Source organism: Gallinula chloropus, assembly GCF_964237585.1.
Source record: "Gallinula chloropus genome assembly, chromosome: 17".
Taxonomy (NCBI): domain Eukaryota; kingdom Metazoa; phylum Chordata; class Aves; order Gruiformes; family Rallidae; genus Gallinula; species Gallinula chloropus.
Genome location: NC_140102.1, coordinates 8,891,044 through 8,917,186, shown reverse-complemented (window position 1 = coordinate 8,917,186; position 26,143 = coordinate 8,891,044). Strand labels below are relative to the sequence as shown.

Below are 26,143 nucleotides of genomic sequence, written 5' to 3'. Positions count from 1 at the left end.
TGTTAACTTCCCATACTTACCATGTACTATACCTCCCAGTGGAAAATGCTGTATTCAGAACAAAAAAGATTTAGAGTTTGTACACTTAAAAGAATGCATAAAACTTTGGCAGGAACAGAATATTAAAGTGATATATCTTCCTAATAACCAAAATAAGCAGTATTGTGTTGTTGCTGTAGGAATTTTTCAGTCAACCTTGGTGAGTTGTTTGAAATATGTTAGACTGATGGTTCCCACTCAGATATTTCATTTGTCATCTGGTTTAGAATGGAAAACTCCTGAGAACAGACTGTGCTCCAAATTTTCTTGAAAGTAGAAAAATTTGTGTGTGGACTAAAGTTACAATGACACTTTAGAGCAAAAGACACTTTTTGTTGGCATTTCACTGCTTCGTGCTGCACTTGCCATTACCTTAGATCGATACAGCGAATGGGGAAATACGCCACACTCTGCATTTATCACGCATGTCATTGTCCTTAGAGGTCATCAGATAAGCAAATAAGAAAGTGATTTCTCATTTCTTATTTTCAATGAGCAATTACTAGTAATGGTGAGGTATATTATGCATCATTACTTGTTCAGTGTCCTTTATTTAAAAAGGAGAAGTGTAGAGGTTTAATGAAAGGTTTTTAGCTAACCAGAAAGTTTTAGAAATAGAGGGAACTCACTCACCTCAAGCAATTTTTAAACCAAACAAGTGAGTATTATTACACCTTGTCTTCATCAGTTCTTAGCAGTGTGTTCTCCAAACTGACTGTGTGATGGAAGATGTGTGGGCACTATCCTTCAAGAGTCAAGAAAATTGAGACACAGAATCATACAGCAAATTGTTGTTCAAGTTAAGGAGTAAGCTCTCTCCTTGCTTGCACACTTGCCTTCTAACCTTCTCACTGTTCTCAAAGCTTCCAGTGTATGAGCTGCAGAAAGAAAGAAACTTTTAATGCTACTGGTAACATTTCTAATAACATTACTAAGAACAATGTTATTAACTTCTGGTGCAGTAGAGGAGTACCTTTGTACCAGCACCGGTGGAGGAACAGCCAGGGTAAAGAAGCAAACATCTAGCAAAGGTGGCTTATGTGCAGAGCAATGTCTCTTGTTCTGCTTCACTAATGGTAACTATGGCAACCTCAGGACATTAACTTATGCAGTGATTGCAAGCCGTGAGCATCAAAGCAAGTAATTAGGGAGACAAATGGGAAGTCTTGATGGATTCTTCCATCAAGATCAAAGCTTTATATAAGTTTTTCATTAATTTGGGAACAAGCAGTGAGATGATTTTTATGTTCTGTTTGGCTATCAATGAAAATTGGGACCAAAGCTAGATTGTTTTCACATTTTTCAAGGAAACGCCACTCAACCCAGTAAAAAACCTTTTTAATAGCGGTGATAGCAAATCAGGAGTGCACTAGGTGAATCAGGCCTTTGGGGTAGTCAGCATGCTCCTAGATGTTTTCAGCAGAAGTACAACTGTGCTAACCTGAGGTTGTCTTCATCATTACCAGGAATATTAACTGTAACGCAAAAACATCAGGAGTGCAATACTTAATTCATGTTGTGCTTCTGAGGATGCATAGCATTAGGGGATTAGAGTGGAGGAGAGTTGCTGGTTGAAATTTGATGACCTGTGCTGTGTGGATCCGCTGAACTGGTGGTCTGGGGTCCCTTCTGGCTTTATACTCTAACCTGTCCTTGTTACTGAAAGAGGCTGAATGGTGTAAACTGTGGACTGCATGAAGTCCTCAAATAACAGGGGAGATGATCAACTGTCTGAAGCAATAATGAGTGATTGTAATGTAGATCTTTATGCAAACCTTTGGATGGGCAAAGCTCTCTCTAGATAAGGAGTTTAGAGTGAATTTGCAAATGTTGTATTTCATATTTCCCCCAACTGCATTTCAATCACCACTGGCCGTGTCTCCCCATTTCCCAGATTTGCTTTTCTGAAATGTAACTTATCTAAACTGGGCAGGAGTTTTCCAAATCAGTGAAACTTCCACAGCACTTCGTTGAGCACGGAGCTTCGTGTAGAATGCAGCAACAGTCCCTAGAGCATCAATAACTTCATTTTGTTGGGATTTTGAGGCAGGCATTAATATTTGGGTTGGGCTTTCATTTTTAATTGATGAGGGAAAAGACTGTCTCCCTTTCTTTCCTTCTTGATAACGCAAGCTTCTCTTTAGTAACTTCAAACATCCCAATTCTTCAGTTAAAGGCGAATTAAGTTTTCCTGTATTTCAAATTAGCTCTCTGAGGGTGGCATCAGCTCTGTTTCTTTTATGTTTAAGTCCCAGTTCTTTAATCTGTTTCTAATACATTCTGTTCAGCAATTTTGCATTTCTGTTTTAGTGGAAGCAATGCTGATTAATTCCTTCTTATGACATCTGTGGCTGCATCCTAGATTAAACCTACTCTAATACAGAGCCTATCATTAAGTGTTAAATATTCTTGCAAGGCTACTTAAATTAGATTCAACATCAGTGGATCATTTAGTAGAGAGTCGTTAATTCTCCATCTTACGGCAAGGCCACATTCTGGTGATGCTTTTAATCACAAGATTATTGAGGTATGATTTGAAAGGGATATGCTGCCCATATTTTGCCTTTGGGCAAATTATGAAAGGTCAAGTTGCCAAGGAAACAAAACTAAGATAACATTACTAATTCCTGAGTCCAAGAGTTGTCTTTCCTGATCATATAATTTGCTCAACATACATGCTTAGAAAAGATACCAGCTAACAATATCTCTGCCATTTAGTTCCACAGAAAATGGCTTTATAATTCTTCCTCTTGTAGATAGTGTTCGTAGTGATGATAAAGCTCACCAGAATACTTTGCCTCTATAGAACTCACAGATTGGTTGATTGGAGGGTTTACGGCGATGTTAAACATTAGTCCTAATTTATAGGAGGAAAATGAAGGTAGGGAATGGTTAAGATTTACATATTCAAAGACAGCTGCAAACTTAAAATTTTGCCAGTTTTAGCAGTCTAATTTGCAGCTCTTTAGAGAATCCTGATGTTCATAAAGTGAAGAGCACTTGATAACACAACTTCATTAAGGCACCTCAAGTTAAACTCTCAGAATCACAAAGCCCTGAAATTTTTCTTGTGGTCACAATTCAGGCCAGTGGCAGAGCCAGGAAGATCTCTCCAGTATTTGCTGCTATCCAGACTGTGATTCTTACTCTTCTTCTGCTATTTTCTTTCTTTATTTCCTGTTCCAAGTGGGAAGCAGCAGTATAGGATTGGCACCAGTACAGGAAAACCTGTATGGAGTAGTGGCATGTTATGATGAGTCTCGTCCTGCTGCTTTCTCCCTCCCATCCATGTACATGTGTGTGTAATGTGTGTGTGTGTCTTTGTGTCCAATTCCTTGTCCTTCCTTTGGACAACTCATGAAAAAGGAATTATTTTATTCCCTGAAGTATCAGTATCTGAGAATTGAGGTAGATTCTATCCTTAAATTTCCATTCTGAACTGTGCTGTGTCGTAGGGCACTGCATAATGAATACGACCCTGCCAATCAAGACACTCTGTTTTATATCACTTATTACTAAATTGAAAATGGTGTTTTACTACAGCAATAAAGGGCTGGTACAGCATGAGGTACATTTTTATACAACTCTATGAACTTTGTCATTGAAAACATTATAGCCTTGAATTTGAGAGCACAGTGGAAGGCAATATAATTTGATTACCTATATTAATCAAGTAGAGTACAACATATAAAACCAGTAATGCATAAGTCTGACTGGAGCCAGATAACCCTCTTGTGCATCTTAGAAAGATTTATTTTCAGTAATATAATTCATTTGACATGAAAGTATCATAATTGCAGTTGCTAGGAAGGATTTCTTTCTTTCCTTTTTTAGGGAAAAGAACTATCGTGCTTTCAAGAGCAGCTTGTTCTTTTAAAGCTCTGCTTACTGAAAATTGAAAACAAAGATTTGTTTTGGTAATTGTTACAATTTTTCATTAGCCAGCTGAGCTAACAAAGTGGTTTGTTTTGAATGCTATTTCTGCTTCATAAACAAAAGTGATAGGTGTGAATTAAAAAGAAAAACTTTCTTAATGCACACTGATTAGCGTGAGGCCCTGTCACTCTCAACCTGTGCTGCTAAAAGCTGGCCAGAAGCTCTAGAGCTTTTAGTTATCTGTGCAAGTACTTTGCATAAATGCTGAGGAGAACCTTGCCACACTTTACCTCCATGAAAAGGCTTTAATGCGTGTTTGAAGACACCTAATTACTCTGTACTCCATGAAGACCCCTCTGTGCAGTAGTGACACATACTAATAATAGCATTCTCGTGAGTTGCTGTTTATGCATTTTATTGCTACGTGTAGCTTCAAACCGCACTACTGGGTCGGTGTATCACAGCTGATACAGCACAAATTGCAAGTGAAAAGAGAACTACAGGCTCTGCCCACCTCTCACTGGAGTAGTAAGACCCATCTACTACTTCATAGTGCTGGTGCACACAAGCTGAGAGGAGTTAAACGTCGTGGTCAAGGTATTTTCCAGTTTTTCTAACAGATTTCATGTTCACCTTTGTTCATAATAACCTATTGGAAAATGAGGAGTTTCTGTAATTGAATGTACTCTCGCTCCGTGACAAATATGTAATAGTTCGTTCCATCTAATTATGAGCAGTTTTATCGTCGTGCTAATAATAATGGTTACTGATCAAAGGCAATAGAGTTCATTCCTGAACTGACAATGTTTGCAGACCCATCTCATTATTGGCCCACAGTGCAGTAAGCCTTTTTAACATTCTTGCTCTTCAGTCTTCTATTCTTTTTCTCTTATTTTCCCTCCTGTTGAGATGTTTCCTCTTTCTTTTATTCTTTAATCACTCCAGTCTGGATTAGCCATACAGGGGGCTGTCACTGCTAAGGAAAGACTTTGACATGATGGAACTTCTATTCATAAATGACGTCTATCCACACAACTGAGCATTTCCACATCACTCCTGGAAGAAAAATACACATTACAAAAATCAGAAGTGACAACAGGATGGATAAATGTCCTCATGCCGGGTGATAAAGTTTCAGGGTAGTTTAGGTAGGGATACTTGCACTCCTGTCTTCTAATGCATACTGCCAGCCCTTGTCTTGATCTTCGAGGTCAGTGTTGCCCAAACTACCTTTGCAGTCTGAAAGCAGAACGGTGAGGTAGGAGGCTCCATCTTCTAAGTCATGATGTTTACATTAATCCTTGACATTTTGGGGGCTGACAAGAACAAATGAGTAGGAGCAGATGTACCAAGGTAGCAGGGAACCTTTACAATTTCACCTGAAATAGCAAATATTTTGTTTAAAATTGCTTAATGTTTAAAGGTTTGTTGTTCAGTGGTCCAAAGAAGTATTTGCCATGTAAAGGCATAGGTCTTGAAGCTCTGATGTACAGCTTTGTCATGGAACAATTCTATAAGAGTGAATAATCAACTACTTTATTTTCTAATCAAATTAGCTTGCAGCCTCTGCTATATTCTTTAGATTATATTGAAGACACCCAAATGTATGCCCTAGGCAATGCTTGTCCTTCACTTCCAAGACTTACCTACTTTAATATTTTTAAGAACTAAATGGAACAAAAGGAAAAAAAGAAAGATTTAATTTGCATTGTATTAATGTTAATGACTACTGCTGGAGATTATGGGGGAGGGGGAGAGGTGTGTCTTTACTTTCTGTATTTTAAATCTTTTTTATTTCTATCTTGGTGAATTTCTTTGTTCCAGAGAAGTTTGCCTGTGGCAAGTGGGGCATCCATCCCTCAGGGTTTCTTTTAAAAGCAGTGGTTGAAACCTGGAAGCACATACTCTGAGTATGAGTGCTAAATCTTTTACCACATTTGAATTTTAATTTTGAATAATGCAAATATTAGTGGTATGTTATTGTATGTTTTATATTTTCTAGCCACAACAATATAAGACTTGCTGTGAGTTAAATAGCAGAGGAATTCTTATATTAATTATTATAATAATTATATATAAGTATTGTAAATCTTGCCCCTGAGAACAACAGGGACTTCCCTTCTTAGCGCCTAAAGACATTCAACAAAACAAAGCAGCTGATTCATATAACCTTCCTATATTGATTAAGTCTGGACTTCTTTTTACTGAATTAATATATGCTGAGAACACAGTAGGTGCTTTGGATTGTTTTCCAAGTCCAAAGTTCCTAATTGATTAGTGTGCTAAAATATTACATACAGCATCGCAGTGGCATGTTTCGACCTGTGCAGCCCATCGCCCAGCTGGACTCAGACTGGCTTCCACACACTGATCCTGCCAGGTCCAGAAGAAATGGTTACAAGGCACGGAGATTTGCCTTCACACCTAAATGATGCCAGCTCAGATTCTGAAATGAATCCCATCTTCTGAGCGTTCATGTTTGAAATTTTTGGGTGTCCAGCTTTCATTTGAGAGGAAAAATCTGTTAGAGACTTGGGGAAGGCACTTCGGGGTAATCAGCTGGGTGTCTTCACGCATAGGCCTATGTGTTTCTTTTTTCACTCTGCCACATGGATTTAGAGGGAGATACAAGGAGGAAGGAAGTTGGCAGCCTAAGAAAAAGTGTGTCTGTATAAAAAGTGAGATAAAACAAATAAGCATCTGAACCAGCTGTAACAAACAACAGCAAGTTTCCTAACCAGAAACCCATCTCTCATTCTGGAGAGTGACTGTTGTTGAGCAGGATTCTAAGGTGTGATGAAATGCCTTTCCTCCTGAGTTCCATGCTGAAATCTCCGCTAACAGCTTCATGCAGCTAATAATGGTTCTGCACTGAAGGAAGACAGCCATGCATGTTCTTCACTAAATAAATATGTAAATGAAACTTCCAAACAGAGTCACATACCACAGAGTCAGAGAGCTGAGAATAACTAAACGTTTTCCATTAGAGAGGGGCTACTTGAACAAATCCTGTTACTTTGTAGTGGCTTAGTACTTTTTTGGTGACTCCATAATGACGTGGACATGGAATAGTAATGGACTTGATTTGCAGTCCAAATAGAAGAAGACAACTGATGTTTATAGTAAGTGAGGAATTACTAGACAGATCATTATGGTTAAAGTGGCTTTTGGCTATACCCATATTAAGTCCTAAACTCCTCGTTAATTTTAAAGAACGCTTTAAAGAATGCTCCCCTCCAAACTGCAGCAGCCTCTAATTGTTGTAAATAGTGGCCTTAAGCCACATCTCTTCTGTTGGACATATCCTGTCTAGGCAGCCTTGTACCAAACAAAAGTGGAGCTGCTCAGTGCCGTGAGTCACTGCGAATTCTCTTGGTTTCTGCTTGTCTCTGGAGAGCATGAGGGACTGAAGCAGCTGGGGCAGGGGGTCCAGGTGACGCCAAGCCAGGAGGCTCAGAGTAAAGGGGAGGCATCAAAGAAAGATGTCTCTTGCAAGCAAAAGGTGTTACTCATAGCTTAAAACTGTAGAATAAGAAAGTAATGGATGTTTCTCTGGTTCTGTAGTGAAAGCCCATGTATAGCACTGAAGCTGTAATGTCTCCAAGAGTGTTTGTCTAATGAAAGGAAACTGAGTGACGGGTGATACAATGCCCAAGCGAGGGGAGAATGAAAAGAACTTGTGAGCACTTCAGAAGAGAAGCAAACTGCATCTCTTTTCTTGTCAGAGTCTCCTCCATTTCGTAAATTGGTGAAATGCAGTGTCAGCCATTCAACTTTACGTGCACTGTCCTTTCAATTACCCAAGCATGGCTGTAGGACCGCTCCACCGGAGCTCTGTGGAAATGAGTTGAAATAGAAAAGAGGTGAAAAAGCATCAGTTCATTATTTGTGTGGTCCTTGCTAAATTTGGCCCGTAATACACATTACCTCTTGGCATGTTCACAGGCATTACAAGTGAAAATTACCTCCTGCATTGTCCGATCTCTGTCTCTGGGCAAACACAGGCTGAAATTAAGCATAAGATTGTACACAGCTGTCTGTCTTTGGGTTTCCCAAAGCATTTGTCCCAAGGGTACTGAGATTCTGCAACAGTGGATATAATGGTCAATCACAATCAGTAAATTGACTTCGTGGCAACTATATCAACCTACCATTACATACCTCAAATGAGTCCAAACAGTGAGAGAGGTTATATATTGAAAGAGATATATGATACGGAAATAACTTGATCGATCTACTTGTTTCTAACCATAGAGTAAAATAGATTGATTCTGGAAAAGGCATCATTAAATCATCCAAAAATTATGGAAAAGCATGATTCTGGTTTATTAAGGCCTGAAGTAGGAGGAGTAATATGGTAAACCAGCCAGAAAGCCTCTCATGAATGTAGTACAATAGCTGTGTCTTTATTAAACGCTTATGTAGCAACATTTATCTGTGAAGGCTCCAGTGATAGATTGCATTATGGAAAGATATTTCTACCTTTCCTGTGTGAATGTGGGAAACCAAGAGAAATCAGGTAGCTCTTACAGCTTTTTCAAGCTAGGTTGGTTGGTCACTCTCTCCCATGAACTTGGTCATTTTTAGATTCAGCTTGAATGTAGGCAGCTGTAGATCTCAAGGAATAATTTGTGATTATCCCTTTTTTCCAAAAGTGCTTTCCTGTGTATAGGTGTAATAATAAAGAAACCATTTTCAGCATAAAAGATGTGCTTGTCAAACCACAGCAATGATTTTCCAGTTGCTGGCTTTTTTAGTTGTGCAGCCTTCTAATATTTCTGCTTGAATTCTTTCACGACAGAAGCAAATGAAAATTACACCGTGGTTTTTAGGTCTCTGTTCCCTGATTTTTGCTTGTCATGTCATGAACTTCTTCGAAGCAGTGAAATGGCAGCCCATCTCCCTGAGAGCTCCAGACAGATTTCTAAAGTTGTCTTGTTAACAGCTTGTCAGAAACCTACATTTCAGTCTCGCTGAGTTTATATCATGCAAAAAAAAAAAAAAAAGTTGCTGGAAATTATGATTTTTACAGGTTCTGACATTTTTCTAAAGAACTGAAATGCTCAAGGCTGCTGTCTCCCTTAACAGGCTGTGCTGTTTTGGGTAATATTCTGCGTTGCATCAACTGAACATCAGAGCAACATTCAGTTTCTTCCCTTTAACATGTTCTTTGAATTATTTAAGGTGTTTTGATGTTGGCTAGAATTTGTAACAAAGTCCTCCAGCTTTTATCCGAAAATATCAAAAAGGTTGGGATTTTTTCTTTCCTCCACTCCCTTTTCTCCTTCTCCCCTAACCCTTCCTTCCTCCCTCCTCCCGCTTTTAATAGATCTTTGCATGGATCATCAGGGGACTTTCTTTTATGTTGTACAGCATGAAATGACTTAGTCAGGGTCTTCGTGATTAATTTATGAGTGCTAAGGAAAAGGGAAGGGGGGAAAAACCAGTCCTTGAGGGATTGACCCTAAGCTGCAGCAGATCAACTCAATTTTATGGAATGAAAGGAGGCTTAAACAGTATTTTTAGCGTCGGTTCTTCGACCCGCAGAGGTAGGGAAGCTCCTTGTGTCTGGCAGGCTGAAGCAGGGCGAGAGGTACCCATCTCTCCGGGCAGCTGATGGAGTGGAGTTTGGCTCTTCAGAGGCACCGAGCGCTTTTAGAGTTAAAGCTGTGGCAGATTGGTGGATTAATGTGCTCTGCCTCCAAGGGACAAATGCTCTTTTTTTATTTTTTTCTTTTCTCCCTCCCCCCTTGCTCCCTCCTTCCCTACTCAGGGCTTGCAGATGACAGCTGTTGGTCACTTAACAAAATGTCCTCTTGATTGCTGCTTCACAACAGGGGCCCCCTCAGACCAAACAGCACATAGCCCGTACAATGCATCACTGCCCCTCAAAATTAGTTATAGTGCTCAGGGCTATTCTCGGCTGCCATAGCTAATACTCTCTTGCTGTTCTTCTCTCTCCCTCCCGCCCTCCCCCTCCGCAGACAAAGGCTCAGCCTATACATCTGTAGTGCTCGTAACCTCCCCCTTCCCCCAGCCAAATGCTGAGGAGAGAAAGGAGGGGAAAAAAAATAAAAATTGCTGCCCTGAGGCTCAATCTGTTTCTTACAGCTCTACCCCGGCACTTGGAAGCCTGAGCTGGTCTAGCCATAGGGAGGCCCTGACTCATTTCATCAAACTGTCAGGGAGGCAGTGGAGCTAAGAGGACTCTGCTGCCTGGGGCAAGTTCAAGTCAACATTCGATTTCCGTCCTCCCCCCGGCCCCCGCCTTTCGCTTGGACACTTTCTGCGCTCTGGATCTAAACTTCTCCCCGAGCTGCGGCAGCTCACAGCTTCTTGCCAGGAGGAAGGACTTGTGGGACCTTATAAAGGACACAGTGGCAAAATTGCTGCAATAAATCAGTGGCCCTCTGACACTTGGCGGTAGCTTAATGTTTTGGCACTTTCTTTCCTGTGTATGCCTCAAGTCCCATTAGCAGGCTTTTCTGTCAGTCTGGCTCATGATAAAACTCTCTCTTCCTATCATCTTAAGCAAGCCCCTGCAGACATGAATCTGATGCCAGACTTAATAGGAAACAACACCCTCCCCTTGCACACACAAGCGTGCATCCATACGCACCGCTGCTGCTGCGTGCTGCTCCCGGGAAGTTAGCTCGGAGGACAGGGTGAGGCGGAAGGGCTCTTAAAAATAGTCTTGGTTTTACTTCTTCCTTTAAAAGAAACATTAATGAACTGGGATTTAAGCCTAATGCTTCCCCAAGCCTTGCTATTAAAAGAAAATTCAGTAACTAAATATGGTTGCAAATAATAAGTAGCAACGTGGCCGCCCTCTGGGACTGCCCGAGTGGGTGTGCGAGCTCCGTAGGTATCTACGCTATTCATACATTATGTGCAACTTCTTACAAGTGTTCTACCCTGCCAGCTTACATTGTAATATTATAGTCTCTTTAATTTTTTGCCTCCTCTTTCAGCCTTCTGCTTCCCCATACAATTTTAGTTGCAGGTAGACTGGTTAGTTTACATGTCCCTCTGGGCTGGGATCAATTTTTTCTTTCACATAGTTCAGATGTCTATCACCCTCTGCTTAATCATAACATAAATAATACCTGTAGGTATGTGTGTGTGCAAAGCAATAACAAGCCTTTCTGTCAGCTGTTTGGGCTTGCACCTGTAACTTCTGTGCTGTATGATGCCTGGCACAACAGGGCCCTGTAGCCTTGAGGCAGTGTAGGCTCAATCTAGATCATAAACCTCTGGATTTGGGTGGAATAGGAGATACCATCTTTATGTGACTAAGATGAGGTGTCTTCTGTGCAGTTCTCAAGAGTTTGGAGGATGTGGCCCCACTTCAGGTAACAGTGTTTCTCTGCACCTAACTGATGATGTAACACCCAAGAGCTGTCAATCTTGTTGCAATCTTACAAGATGGGCTGGTTTTGTTTCTTGGAGCTAGTACCTCACATGAGGTGGTTATGTGAGACACATTAATCAATGTAGCACTTTTATTATGTGAAGAAAGACTGGGTGATCTGGAAGTTAAAACGTTTGAGGTAGGCCAAGAGACTAAGGATACTTTCATGGTTCTTGACCTCACCAGAAAATATCTAAAATCATAGTACAAACAACATTAATATAGATCCTGCCACTTCTTGGACTAAATGCTTTTGTGAGGAGTCGCATGCCAGTGGAGGTGTGCTGGAGCACAGAGCCTGTGTGCTGCTTCTGCAGCTGCTGCTTTTTCGCAAAAATCTGTGTGTAGTTCATTTCAGGTCTGTTCCCTTGAAATACCTAAATTTACATGGCTAAAACACTCTGCAACTGTGCTAATTGCCTGGACACTGAGGTAGAGCCAGCAATGATACTACTGAACACCTCTGACTCTAGGTCCACCAGAGAACCTTTGTAGTGGAGATCTAGTTTTATTTATAGCTACAAGAACCTCTGCAGCATCCGTTCCTGATAAACGGGGTTATCTGATTTATGCTTCTACAGCAGGTGACCTACAGCAGGTAATGTTTGTATTTCCCATTTCAACCTTGGCTTGTTTGGGATGAGGGAAGGGTTAGAGGTTTATTTCAGTTCGCTGCAGACAGGTGTGCTGCTGGTGGCATCTATGTTTCTATGGTAAAAGAAGCTCTTCCCCAAATAGGCCTTTGCCTGTGTTTTACGGTAGCACAAGTCCATGTTTCTCCCCTGATGAGATGATTTGTACAAGCAAGTGCTGGAACGCATCGTAACTCCTTCCCTGGTGGGAACGGCACGGTGGAGGCAGGTCTTGAAATGTGAAATTCCATCTCAGCTGTCAAAAAATAAAGAGAAGGGAGATGGTGGAGTTGCTGCAGTTGCTTAGGTGGAGATTAGGTAAGAACCAGCTTCGCTCCCTGCTTTGTCCAGAGCCTGAACCTTCCTCTGGAGCAGCTGCCAGATTGTGTCCAGCCCTGGACAGCAGAGTCTTCCTGGGGCTGGGTCATGGCTGGATGGGGTCCCACTGCAAAACATGCATCATCCTCCTCTGTGGGGTGGAAGTGGGGAGGAGGAGGGATGGACGAGGCCTTTTTACAGCCACTGACCCCATTCCACCTGAATTGTGTGTTGTTTCTGCTGAACTTTACCTCACGGGAGGCTTTTTCTGGCTGGAATCTGTCACTACAAGAAATTGTTTCCAAAAAGCGGCACAATTAGGGCTCGGCTTTGCAAACATTCTTGGTGGAATTGAGAGGCAATTGGCACAACCCAGTGAATAATCCTTTTAGGAGCCTTTATGAACCCAGCACAATGGCTGTTTACTGTTTTGCTTATAGACCAGGAGTGTTAACAGGCCTTTAGAAAAATCCAGGTAATTGAAGCTTTTGTCTTTCAATGAGCCCCCGTAGCTGTCAACAGTGGCTATTCTCCACATTTTCTTTAACTTTTTTGTTTTGACAAGAGCTTTTGTCCCTCTGACAACAGCAGCGTGGGAGGTGAGCATCGGCGGGTGGCGGGAGCGGGCTCAGCCATGGCCTGCTGAGGAGGGATCCCACCGACCTCCTCGGCTGGCCAGAGTAAGTTGTCTTCGTGTAAGACTAAGAAAATCCTTTGGGTTAGACCAAAGGTGGGGGTTTTTCTCTATGACTTTGTTATTCATTTCAACACCCCGGCCAGCAACACACCAGCCTCGGTCTCTCTTTGTCGACCCAGGGTTGCAGGGCCCGGCGGCCTAGTCGAGGAGGCTGGAGGAGAGCGGGGTGTGGAGACTGAAGGCTGTTACCACAGAAACTGAACCAGCCCATTGAAATCGTGTTTTTTAACACCCCCAGAAGGGAAGGGGTCAACAGCGGTTCTGTTTTTCACAGATCTCTCCGGGCGGGTTTGGTTTTGCTGCTGCTGTTTTTTTTTCAGTGCTCCTGCGTGTTCAGCAGCCTGTGGGTTCCTGTTTCTCGATGTGAATGTGGGAGCCTCTTTCTTTAAAATAAAAAGAAGAAAACCTAAGTGAGTTCTGAAGCTTGTGTTTTTTCCCACCAAAGCTGGCTGGGTTTTCTTCAGGAGTCGGTGGAGAAGAGCATGGGTTGGTAGCTGTGAGGCTCAAGTTCTTCATTTTCCAGGATGCTGTACAATAAGCAGAAGTCCAAATTTTATAAATAATGGTGTGCTAATTCTCCCGCCATGGTCTCTCATCACGTAGACTGTTTAGAAGCTTTGGTCGGTTTGGGACTTCACTCTCACGTTTCAAAGCCGAATCGATGCAGGGATGGTTTGTGTGTGCACGAGTGAGTCCGACACGGCTGGGAGAGGTGAGAGAAGACAGCTATTTCGTAAGGCAAACAAGAAATTATGCAACTTGCTGTCACAAAATCCATTTTTTAAAGCACCCTTCTTGCAGTCGCAGCTGCATGGTTGGCGCCATGTCCACACAGAGCTGCATTCGTCTGCAGACATGCATCCACAGCCCCACTAGCTTCTTCAGTTGCAACACTGATGCAGTCATGATTAAAGTAAGGAAGATGTAAGCTAAAATGAAACAAAATTCTTTGCTGTCCTTTCCATTTTAAAACCACTTAATTATGAAGTATTTACAGATCCTGAATGGGGAAAAATGTATCCTCAGAGAGCAGATGTTTGCTTCATTCGAATGTGTTTATAAAATTTAGCATGTGGATTTGATGGTTCACTGGCTTTCTGCAACTTTCACTTATCTACATGAGACAAAGCTGCATATTGCTACAAAGCAAAATTAGGCATCTAAATAGAGCAACTCTGCACCTTTTAGTAACGCAAGCCACCTGCAATAGGTTTTGGTACTCACTATAGGCATACACATTTTTGAGGTCAAATCTGTTTTCAAGAAGAAAAAGCCTTTCCTCTTTTTTTTAAGTACCATAATGTAGTAAGAAGTAGGAAGACAAGTTCTCTTACAAAAACAGAGTGCAAGATGCAAATACTATGTTGTATTTAAATAGTGTTAACTAAAGTTCCCCCAGATTGTTTACATCTGCTCTCAAATATTTTTAAGCTAAATTTATTAAGGTTTACAGTACTGTGGTTTTATTAAACTCAGGCTTGTAGGCAAAAGTGTCTGAGTTTTAGTGATAATTCTGAATGTTTTCTGGTCAATATATTTCTGAGTTTAATTTATTTGGGTTTTTTATTACTACAGTGTATCATTCTTTTAAGTCCCTGTAAGAATTAACATTTGTATTCGTGCTGCCTGAGCACACTATTCTCAGCAGCACGGGGCTGAGTGTACTAATTTTTATGCCATTTTGGTGATAAGCATTAATTCCCCTGTAACATGCATTAGGCTGATCTGCATAGGTAGAATCACAACATTCTGCCTCTAAAATAAGAGAGAGCAGGTTGAATGAGCGCAGTCATTAACAGGGACTTAGGATACTTCAGCATAGACCAGATGTAAAGGGTAAAATAACTTGGTCTTTGTGACCCACTCAATTATGCCAGTAATTTGGGGGGATGCACGCTCCCTGCAGCATTCTGACTTGATTTCAGCCTGCTGGGTGGAGGCGAGAGGCTTCCCTTGAGCCCGCCAGCATTTCTCAGGAGCATGTAAATAATAAGGGTACTGCTGTGACTGCATCTTCCCCCACCTCTTGCCTTGGTTTTGATGACTGTGTTGCTGTGTCAGCATGAATTAGCACTGTCTCGAGCAAGCACAAACGCAGCAGGTACTGGGGCAGCCTTTGCCCAGAAAACCTGTTTCAACGTGTCTCGGCGATGATGGACAATTAGTCCCATTCCAGGCACAGAGCAGAGACTTCTCACTGTTGGTGGTTATGTGGCATGGGTTTGGGAGAGTCAGCAAATGGCTGCTGCTGGTGGTTTATCAGGACTGAATTTACTTTTGGTCTGAATGTCTGGTTTGTGAAGAACAAAAAACCTGTTTTCTATAATAATTTTCATAAAGCTCAGTGATACAATAGAAGTTCCCCCAAAAAGGCACAGGCAGTTTATGGGAAAATATTTGCTAAAGACGTGGCTACCCAATGTTCTTACCTTCCATACACAAAGTATTTGTCTAGGGCTTAATGCAATCTGCTGGCATTAGCCCTGGTTATTCCAGGCCTTGCCCACCTACTGCTCCCTGGGCCCTGCAGAGCAGTGTCCTGCCTTCATGTAATTTCTTACTTACATTTTTACTTTAGGCTCTTTTTTTCCCCAGAATGGTTACATTAGATCTGTTTGCGTCCTTCTCAACAGTTGGATTTCTCTGTGAAAAACGTGCCATGGATCAGGTGGGGCAGTGTAAAACAGTTTCATTTTGAAAGAAGAAGGGTTCTGCTTAGTCAAGACTATAGAGAAACAGGTTCCTTCACTGGGAAGCTGAGTGGTCTTCTCTGTAGAATCACTGTGGGATAGCCCCCAGCTGTGTCACGGTCCTTCATGTGCTCAGTGTGTTGCAGGGAATTTAAGAGTATATTTAAGAGTTCCTCGGGTATTTGGGATCAATCATTTCATGTACTAAATACAAGAAGAAACTTGTCAGTTTCTCAAAATCTGCAGAAAACCAAGCATGCCACAGCTGAAATTTCTGCACTGTAGCTTGTCCTGGTTCTGGCCAGGCCAGAGTCAACCTCCCCAAGCAGCCAGCCCAGGTGAGCTGAGTCAGTCCAGGTGAGCTGAGTTAGCTGGGGCTGTTTCCACCCCATCTGACATCACTTCCCCATAAAGGGGCTGGCTGGGGAGGGGTGTGGGCTTGCTGCCTCCAGGACAGTCTAAGTGTGGCTAGGCGTCGGTAGGTCCATCTGTCCTTTGGTCCGTCCTTATACTGGGCAGCACTCTAGTCACTGTGTCAGTAAGGTACTGTGCATTATCACTGGCTGTGAGTGTAATTGGCTGGGGTTTTTTCTAGTTCATGGTGATTTTATCAGTAAACTGCCCTTATCCCAACCCAGGGTAAGGTTTTTCTTTCTCCCCCAGGAGTGAGCAGTGGTGTGTGGTGCTCAGCCACTGTTTGGGGCTAAACCACCACAAAGTACCCGATAAAAAGATAGAACAGGAAAGATTCCCCCCTTCCCTGCTCCATGAGGAGCAGGAGCTGGACAAAATGACCATACAGATCTAGTTCTTCTTTTACATTCGTGACACCAAAGCATGTGTGTTCTCAGGGACTGTTTCCACATTTGTAGCTTGTCACTCCTGGCTTGCAGAGTCCCCTCGAGCTGAACCAGTGAACTCGACGGGGTGCCACCAGTTAGAGTAAGGTACCCTGGCCATCCCTGTCAGCTGCTGGCTGAAGGAGAAAATTCCCGTTGGGCATGAAAGCTCCAAAACACACCGGTCACTTTCTGTTTGTGTAACAGGAGATTTATTTTTGTGCCCCGTTGTAAATCTTTCTCAGCCCCAGCCAACAAGATGTGCATGTCCTGAAATGTTCGGGGCTCAAGTTATCTTCCTATCATCTGCACTGTGAAAATAGAGCATTTAATTTTCAGGGGCTGTAAGAGATTACACTCTGAAACTCTTTAAGTAAACACTTCCTCCTGGGATCGTGATCTCATTCAAACTAAAAAATGTACCAGAATTTATGATGTATTTTAATTACTATTCTTGGTACCACTCGTTAAATTAGAAATTGATTGCCAGTTTCACAGTTTCCTTGTTAGATGACAAAGTGCTTATCAAGGTGAAGCAATGCAAAACTGTTACTATATATTCCCCAATTTGGGACGATAAAAAGACGTGCTTTTCGTTGTGGTATTCATGTTACAGTTGTTATTCTAATGCATCGCTGATTGTCTTTTTTGTTTAAAGTTCGCTTTCCCCCATCCAAGTAAGAGTATACTGTAGTTTTGTACAAGGGAGAGAAATTGCCTTTGTCTGGTTTATGCTAGCAATCTAAAAGGCATTATTGCAAACATCAAACGTGTGTTTCATTGAACTGAGAACATCATAAACAGCTATCCTGAAGATTTAAGAGGATGATGCAAAAGATCCCTATACATAAAGATGTTTCTCAAAATCTTTTTTTCTCTCTCTAATCCACAGTGTGACAGCGAGAGTGATATTGACGATAAGGTAAGACTGAATTTTCTTCTTTCATGTCCTTTCCTAGCTTGGAAATTCCCTTGTAGTCAAAATAAGAATGAACTTGAAAATAATATTTTTCCTCCGGTCTTCATGTCAAATTTTAAAAAATCTATAATTTGATGGAAAAAACAATGGACCAGGTAGTCTGTGATCTTTGCTAGCTTTCATTTACAGCAAAGAAACTCCCATTAACAGAATAGTCTTTCTTGATTGTTGCGTGAGCATTTGGTGAGACCTGAGTCATAGTGTTAGTGCTGTTTCAGAGGAAGTCTCCTCTGGTAACTTGTCAGGAGCCAGTATTTTACTTAGAGTAACCTTTGAAGATGTGAATTTTGTAATCAGTTTAGAAGATGGGACAACTGGTACCTACCCGCAGAGGCAGTGTGGTAACTGTCAAGGAGTGTTTTGTCATGTTGCATGCGTATTTATCACAGAGCAATGATTCTTCTGACCTTCTTTTGGATACAGAGGTGGGTCGTTGAAAGGCTGTAGTTGTGTGGTTTTGTATTTGTCTCAGCTTTGCAAGGAAAACAGAGAAGTCCCACTACATAGCAACAGTTGCACCATGCTTTTAAGAATCAAATACCTAAAAGACTGAGTATCCCTTGCAGACTTCTCTTCTGGCAGATCAGACTTGGCAGTCTCAGGTTAGATCTTCATCAAACTTTTATTATATTTTGGCTGTCCAGTCTCCTGCATTCATTCATGAGGAGCTGTGGCACGCAGGTATCTACTAGATCAGCGTTACAGAAGTAAAGGCTGACTTTGGATAGCCCTGTCTCCTTAGCACTACACTTGGCTGCAGCTATACTTCAGAGTTCAAGAGACTACTGTAAAAGCTCCTCCTGGTTAAGTCGTCTTCTTTTTTAAAATATTGTTAGAGCTTGAGAAGCATTAAGATTTCTTCAACTACTTCTTTTAAAAATCTTGTCGGATACTAAATATCCCTGAGTATGGCAGAAGCTGTGTTTTGAGATGAAGGCTTGAAGAGAATCGTTGTATATGTAGAATGAAAGATAATGTGCCTATTTTAGTATTGTTTGGTTCAGTTTATTTTGGTTTATGTGTATATGTGTATCAAGTCACTTCCTGAAGCTACAACAGCCCCCCAAGTTCTGTTTTGTACAAGGTTAAGCAGCAGCAGAGTTGACAGAAGGGGCGGTGAGGGTGAAAAATTATTCCCTAAAAGCTTAGATACCATGGGGTTAAAACATTTCTTAGACTGCCCAATCAAAGAAAGTAAAAGCAATCACTTAGAAAACTGTTTAAAGATCTGCCAGTCAAACCTCAGATGAAGTTGTAAGTGACATGTAGTTTTATTATACAGCTATGCTATTAATGATTATCTAAATTACACTGGTAGACCCAGCTAGCAGCATTACATCGGAGACTGACGTTTGTTAGATTAGGTTTGACTTCACCTTGTAGAGAAGAAATTGAAATCTGAACAACATTGATTAGCTTTCAGAATGTGGGATCTGAGGTTACCTTCAGAGGAAGCTGCATTGTGTTTGGCTGGTAGCTCACTGTCCTTTACAGCAAATGAAAGGCCATTATACTGTTCCTTACCATTAATATGGCATTTCTTACATATCTATAACTGTAATTTGACCTTCTAGGCTCACAGATTTCCCAGCTATCTTCTCCTTAAGGTGACTCCAGCTTAATAATAACACTTATTTTCTTCATAAGGAGAGTGGCACAAGATCATCATCTTTCTATCTCTTGCCTGATCTGTAGAGACATGAGAGATGACATCGGTTCTATTAAGTAGGTCTCTGGAATTAAGTAGGATCGCTTTTCTTGTCAGCAAAGATGTGTGCACGTGCATGTGAACTCACCAAGGTTGAAGCCAAGAGGCTTCAACCCATCTATATGGGCATAATGTAAAGGCAATGTTGCCTTCCTGTTGGGGAACACAAGGGCAGCCTGTCTCTCTCTGTTGATACCTGACATGTTATACTCCCCTGGGAACACATTTAGTATCTGTCTAGAACTTAACCTGGCTGATGCAACAAGGAGCTATAAAAATACAGGCGTGAATGTCCTGAGGGATTACATTGAAGAGTGTTTTTCCCCCTTCCATGTGTTGGAAAAACGTATCTTCTAATAATGCTCTGTGGCTATCACAGCCAGATGGAGTCTTTGACATGCTGTCTAGCCCAGCATCGGGCTTCCCGAGTTACATGCCGGGTCGGCTTCATTTCACCGCGCTACAGAACAATCCTGCTTTCCTGCTTCATCAGCAAGAACCAGCTTTCTCTAGGTACACCTACACGTGCTGGCAGAGCAGGGCAGGAATTACTAAGGTGCTTTTGATTTGCATAACACTGTTAGTCATAAACAGCGGATCCCTGGCGTCTGTATGTAACTCGTGAGGAAAGCAGACAAAAAAAGAAGTTTATGTGCAAGTACAAACTGAGTCAGGGATAGAGCTAGAAGCAAAACTGAAATTTTCCACCTCCTACTTCTCTGTCTGTACCATGCTACTAATTATCCACCATTTATTTAGTTCGTAGGTATATAGGGCTATTGAGTTCTCCATGTTTTAAAGCATAGACATTAGAGTAAAATTAAGGCTTCACCTTCACTGCATTGAAAAATGTAAACATGCTTCTGATGGTTTTGGTTTTTTTCCTTGAGCGGCGTTGTGCAGGACTCCAGGGGAGAAAAGTAATTGAGCATAGTCAGTCATACGTACGGCGTGTCAGAATTGAGGAGCTGTTACTTTAGTGCAAGGTACAGTTTCACAGCAGATTGTGAGAGTGATTCTGAACACTGTGCTGCTGCTTTTAATAATTGGAGAGCAGGAGCCCAAGGCTGGGGACTTGTCCATCCCATCTACTTTCTGAGAACTGTCTGTGGCCAAGTATAGCCTTTCACTTCTGCATCACTGCTGAAATCTCAAAGGAAGTAAGTGGGATGATACTTTCTCACACCTATCATTCTGTCACCACACGCCTCCCGAAGAACTGTTTGAAATACCCAAACTAATAAAGTGAGCTGTCCAGCCATTTAACCAAGCGAGAAACTTAGCAAATCATCCGCTCCCAGAGATGGAAATGCAAATCCTCTTTCTGTTACTGTATGTTCATTGAAGGACATTGGTTTGGACTCTGCAACTGTTGGGAGAATTGCAGGGTAGTTTGTCAAAGGTGTGGAAATGATACTGTGCTTTTTGTGAGGGAGGAGGGGGAGAAAGGGAGTTAGTCTGATAACCATGCTACGCTATCTCCACACTGTGCAATAGCTGTGATGTTAGGCTCACGGTCCATAAACATTGTTACTGAAAATATATACTTCCTTTAATAGCAACAACAGCATTAACAGATAGCAATTACCCTTCATTTTCAGGAACTATAAAGTCTCCATTAATTCAAGATTTATGTAGTTATAGCATTTAGCACAGGAATAACACCACAGAGAATTGGTTTATACACATGTAATGAGAGAGCTTATGGCATACTTTAGTGAACATTAACATAATAGAGTAATATAAACCATCAACAGTTCCACTTATTGTCTCTTACCTGCTTTAGCATCACTGTGAAAAGTGGCTAGCAGCTTGGTAATGTGCTCTGTTAAATGGTGTTCTGCAGAAAGCCAAAAGTCAACTTGTGTAAAACAAGGGAATGAGTAATCTCTACTCATTACTCCAAACCATTGCTCTCATTTTTTTAATAACAGTGTTCAAGATTGCATTAAAAAAAAAAAAAAGCCTATTTCTTTCTTTAAAAGTAATTCAGTGTTCATGTTCTTTCAGTCTTGGACTTCTGTCTGCTGTGTGCGAAATTGTGGGTTGTCAGCTTAATTGCACGGCCCCGCGGTGTAAGCAAGCTCTCCAAATCAGGGGTTAGATATCAGGCATTCCTTCGTTTAATGTGGTGCTGAGTTAGATGTACAAAAAATGAGGCTGTATTTCGAAGTCGAATCAGTATGTACTGTATACGTGCTCTCTGGAGTTTGTGTTTTAGTTATGGTGAGCAATCTTTGAGAGTGGTAAAACTATAACCAAGGTGGAAATAAAAGGTTTTGAAGTCAGGTTTCTGAAACAGTATTTTCACACTGCTTTGTGCAACAGCACAGTGAGTTCATCAGGCCCTGCTTGTGGCAGTCAGAATTCAGCCTCGTCGTGCTGTTGTTTGCTGTGCTGTTGTTTGCTGTGCTGATTTCTGAGTCCCAGTAGGTGCCTGAAAGCGAGCAGCAGTGCACAACCAGGTGCAGTTTAGCACTTGAGACACGGAAGAAGAGCAACACCAGAGTGCTGTGATTGCTCCACCCAGGCTGGGTTCCCATCCTGCTATGTGCTGTGTAGATGCAGAAGAGCTCATGGTTTAAGGATGAGATTAGAGCGAAGGGACTCAGGTAAATGAGGGGGCACTATTTCAGTAGGTCATCAGCCTCCTCCTGGTGGTCTGGCTTTGGGTTTGTAGATATTAATGTAAAGGGGAAGGTTTTTGGGAGGCATTTGAGAGGGAAAATCAGGTAGCTTTAGGGCCATGAAAGGGAATTTATTCTCAGTAGCATAAGGGAGTGGTAAGTTGTAAGGAGGTCCTGATTTCAAGTTCAACAAGGAGGTGATCAAGCCAGACCAGCAAGGGAAGAGAGTTTACATCAGTACTGAGTGTCGGTACTGGGAAGAAGAGGTAACCTGTGAAGGAGTCAAAGTGTGGAGATTGATAGTTTGCAATTTGGGGTGTAGGAAGCAAAGCCACGGACTAGGAAAATCATCTTGAAGCAGCTTTTTCCTTGGCGTGAGGACACAGTTACTTCTGCCACCACCAGAGGAAAGGATAAAATGGTAAATGAAGGGCAGAGTGGTGAGAGCTTGGCCAAGAATTTAGTTGTGTGGATGAACAGAGGATGCTCGTTATGTTGTAGAAGAAAAGGCCATGACAGCAGCAGTGTAAAGATGCAACAAAACACGCAGAAATTTGGACTGGTGTAGGTTCTTTGGGAACAGACACTGCACAGATTGGCTTCCTCAGCCCCACTGAACCACACCTCAACTTCCAAAGCCCTTCACAATTCCCTTCCCTAGGTCTCAGCTTTCTTAGCCTCATTTGTCAGTGCACTGGTGTGTTGCCTCATGGGGCTGGAGGAATAAGCCTCAATCCCTGGCCCCCTTAGTGCCACTCTCTGGAAGTCCACAGGGGTTATTATTGGCAGCACCATTGCTGGGGGTTTCCTCCTCCCCCCCTCCTCCTCATGTTTTATCTAGCAGGGGAAGAGGTGGGTTCCACTTGATGAATCTCTTGTTTCTGTAAGGCTGGAAGTTTAGTTCCCACTTCAAATAGTCTCTTATTTGCTGGTTTTGAAGCTTACCCAGGCAAAAAATCCCCACATGGGTTTCGTGCATCCTTAGATTGTCCCTTTCTCTGAGAAATGAAACTTGGTACTTCTCCAGCAGCCCCAGTTCTTACTGCAACAGAAGGGAGAGATCAAACATGGAATTGAACCGAGGGCTTTCACATGGCATTATTTGCACTTCTGTTAGCATTACACTTTGATTTATGACAGTTTTTTAGCTTTAACTAATAATGAGAAGTTTCCCATTGCCAGTTACCTCCCAGCTGGGTTTTCAGACAGCATGCAGTCACAGAAGCATGTGCCTGGGCTGTGTTGTGGGCTCACATGTATACATGTGTGTGCACACGTGTATACACAGTACTACTGAGGATCAGAGTTTCTTTTCAGGTTTAATTCTTACAGACTGAAAACCCGGTGATGTGGAGTGAAAGCCAGTGAGAAATATGACTCCCCTGTAGTAATAACTATGTAAAGGTAACGAGTTCTCTTAACTGAAGAAAGTCTCTGACAGGCAAGCTGCATGTCATTGTTAAAACAGATCTGCTTTTTAAACAATATGAAAATACTGAATTTTAAATAATTTTGTAGCCCTTGAAGGATTCAGGTGCTATAAACAGGTAAACTTAAAATCATTGCCAGTACAGGAAGATAAAAATGCACCATTCAGTGAATTTATGTCACCATTCTCTGTGTACAGATTTACCTGCAAGCCCACTGCATGCCCATTCCACTCAGTCACTCTGGGAAATGCCATGTGGGGGATAGACCAGGGATGTCCTGGGCATTCCATCCAGCATGTGCATGGACCATACGGAAAGTTTCCCAGGGAGCATTGGGGCAATCGAGTTAAGCCCTGTAAAGCCTTCCAGAGGGAAAGGAGACCTCCAAGTTATCCTTCCCAATGAGAGGGTCTGCAACTCCAGCAAACAGTATTACTACTAGTACTTTAAAGCAGGAATGCAGTTTAAAAAATAAACAGATTCAAAGCTTCAACAAGCTGGGGCGTCCGTATTCGTTCTTGAAAATGTAGGGGAAAAAATATGGGAGCAAACAATGAGAAAAGCCTTCTAGTTTGGTGACAAAAATCCATCCTGAACTCATATAAAAGGACTGAGGAGATCTTACAGAGAGCTCTTGGGCAAAACAGGGTAATACCACCTCTGTCACCAGCAGTCAGCATGTCTGTAGATTTCTGGCTTCTCTATTTAACGTCTTCCTATTCCAGTTCCCCATCCCTGAGCATTTTCTTATCTTACCAAGGACCTTGGAAGAAACTTCTAAGATTTGAGACACCAGGAAAGAGAGTGATCTCGTACAGCTGTCTGCCCACATCAACAAGCAGCATTATAATGTTCCCATAGATCCAAAGGGCTACCTGTGCCATGGCAGGAGCTCCTCGGAAGGTGATCAGAAAGAATGTAACAGAGTAGGCAGGTGATAAGAATTGGCAATTGAGTTAGGCAATTCAATTACTTAAATTGAATTATTTAATTAACCATGAATATGTCAAGAAGATAAGAATTTTGGAGAATGCTTACTCTAATAGCTGCAATTGCAGGCCCTCATTTGGCTTGTCATTACCGTGTTCCAAAATTGTTTTACCAGGGTAAATAGTACAGAAGAGCGTAGTGTGCAGCACTGTGTGTCCCACACCGGCGTAAAGGATGGCCCAAGAGTCAGCTTTGGCTTGTGTAGCCTTCCAGTGGTTCTTGCTTCTGGGACCAATTTGCAGTAAAATCCAACTAGGTTTCACTATGGGACTTTTCCAGTTACGTAAGAGGTAGCAGCCACATTTGGATCAGTAGTATGGACTAGTGGTATATGCATGACTATGCTGGGGAAGTCACCCTTGCCTAAAGCATCATATTATAAAAATGGGTATTCTTCTGCCTAGGCAAGTCTCCTAACACTTCTCAGCTGTTTTTTTCACTTACCAGCAGCTTATCAACTGCTGCTTCTCTCTCCAGAATCAGTAAGGGGCTTGTCATGGCACCCTGAGTAAGGGGAGATAATTCAGCTGGTGCTGCCCAGCCTTTGCTGTTCCTCCTCAGGAGCAGGAGACTCTGAGATAGAGACCCAGCTTTCCCCAAACACCAAACAAAGTGGGGTACTTTTCAGTCAGAGAAAACTCAAGAGCAAGAGAGCTTAAAATAAGTGTTTGTAAATAAGCCTCTGCCCCTGCTCAGCCACCCTTTAGTTCCAGCGCTGGCTGCGCTGCAGACACACCAGCTCCACACAGTTCTTCCCTGGCAGCAAGGAAAAGTCTTTGTCTTTCATTGACCTGTGAGCTTGCAGCTCTGGGTCTATCCAAAGGGGAACTGGTCATTTTTCATGGTGTTAGGCAGGCTTCCTCCCTCCTCTCCCATTCCCTCCTAATCCCTGCAGTGCTGCAGAAGCCTCTGCGAGCAGAGCGGGCTCTGGTCCCCCCCTCACTGCTCTGGGATGGGAAAATGCACCTTCCTCTGCCCTGCCTGCCCTTGGTACCCAAAGCAGCACAAAGCACACGATACCCACAAACACAGCAGTTCGGTCTCACCACAGAGCTCCAGACAGAGTATCGCTCCTGATTCTGCATCAGTGAGTATTAACTTTTCTCTACATACAGTAAAGATTGTGTAATTCCAGTTAGTATTTTATACTTCTTATCATTTCTTGATGGTCTTCACTACCAAAGCTTACCCTGCTGCATTCTTCTCTAGAAGGTGTCCTCCTTAGCAAGTGTCTCACATTTGATTTTGCAGTGCCTGAAAATTTAATCTGAAAACTTCACTGAACTTCTTTCTGGGCTTTTAAATATTCTTTTATAGTTTCTGTGTTCTCATGGGTTTCCTCTGATGGTATATAATATGTGTAGTGTTACCTGAGGAACAGGATTTCACGTTTAGCCTATGCTGGGCTGATGTGCAGAGCAGCAGCTGACTGAAGCTGTTGTGAGTCACCTGTACGAGCTGATGGGGCCCAGCAGGGTGAGAGCAGCGAAGCAAAGGGGAACTCTGTGCTTTGGGCTCCGCAGTGCACGCTGTTGGGCTCCCATGGACTCTGTGCCAGGAGCGTCAGAAGCATCAGCAGTTCTGCCTGGTCATATCCACAGTCTTCCATTCTTCGATAGGTCAGATTGAAGTATCTCAGTCACTCAGGGAAGGCTTGGTTTCCAAAGCATGCAGACCGCCTTGGGGTCTCTCTTTCCTTGGCCTTTCCCAAACCCATGTCAAAATTCGTTGGAGATGTTTGCCTAAATCTTTGGCAGCAGCTGACTTAATTTGTGGTTTACTACTCCTGACAGTTTATTGGGGAAGCAAAGCGCGCCTTCATCTCCAATAATAAACAGCCCACCCGCCAACACTTTGACAGACTTAATGGTTTTTTATACAAAAATGGACAGACTTAATGTTTCGAC

The 26,143-nt window shown here is 42.3% G+C and overlaps 1 protein-coding gene across 1 annotated transcript in view; it reads left to right on the top strand.

Moving 5' to 3' along the window:
- FBRSL1 (fibrosin like 1) overlaps positions 1-26,143 on the top strand; it is a 534,150-nt gene that overhangs the window by 336,156 nt on the left and 171,851 nt on the right. The window contains exon 5 of the mRNA XM_084272242.1: positions 17,395-17,424. Coding sequence (XP_084128368.1) covers positions 17,395-17,424 — 30 coding nt within the window. The remainder of the gene's footprint in view (positions 1-17,394; positions 17,425-26,143) is intronic.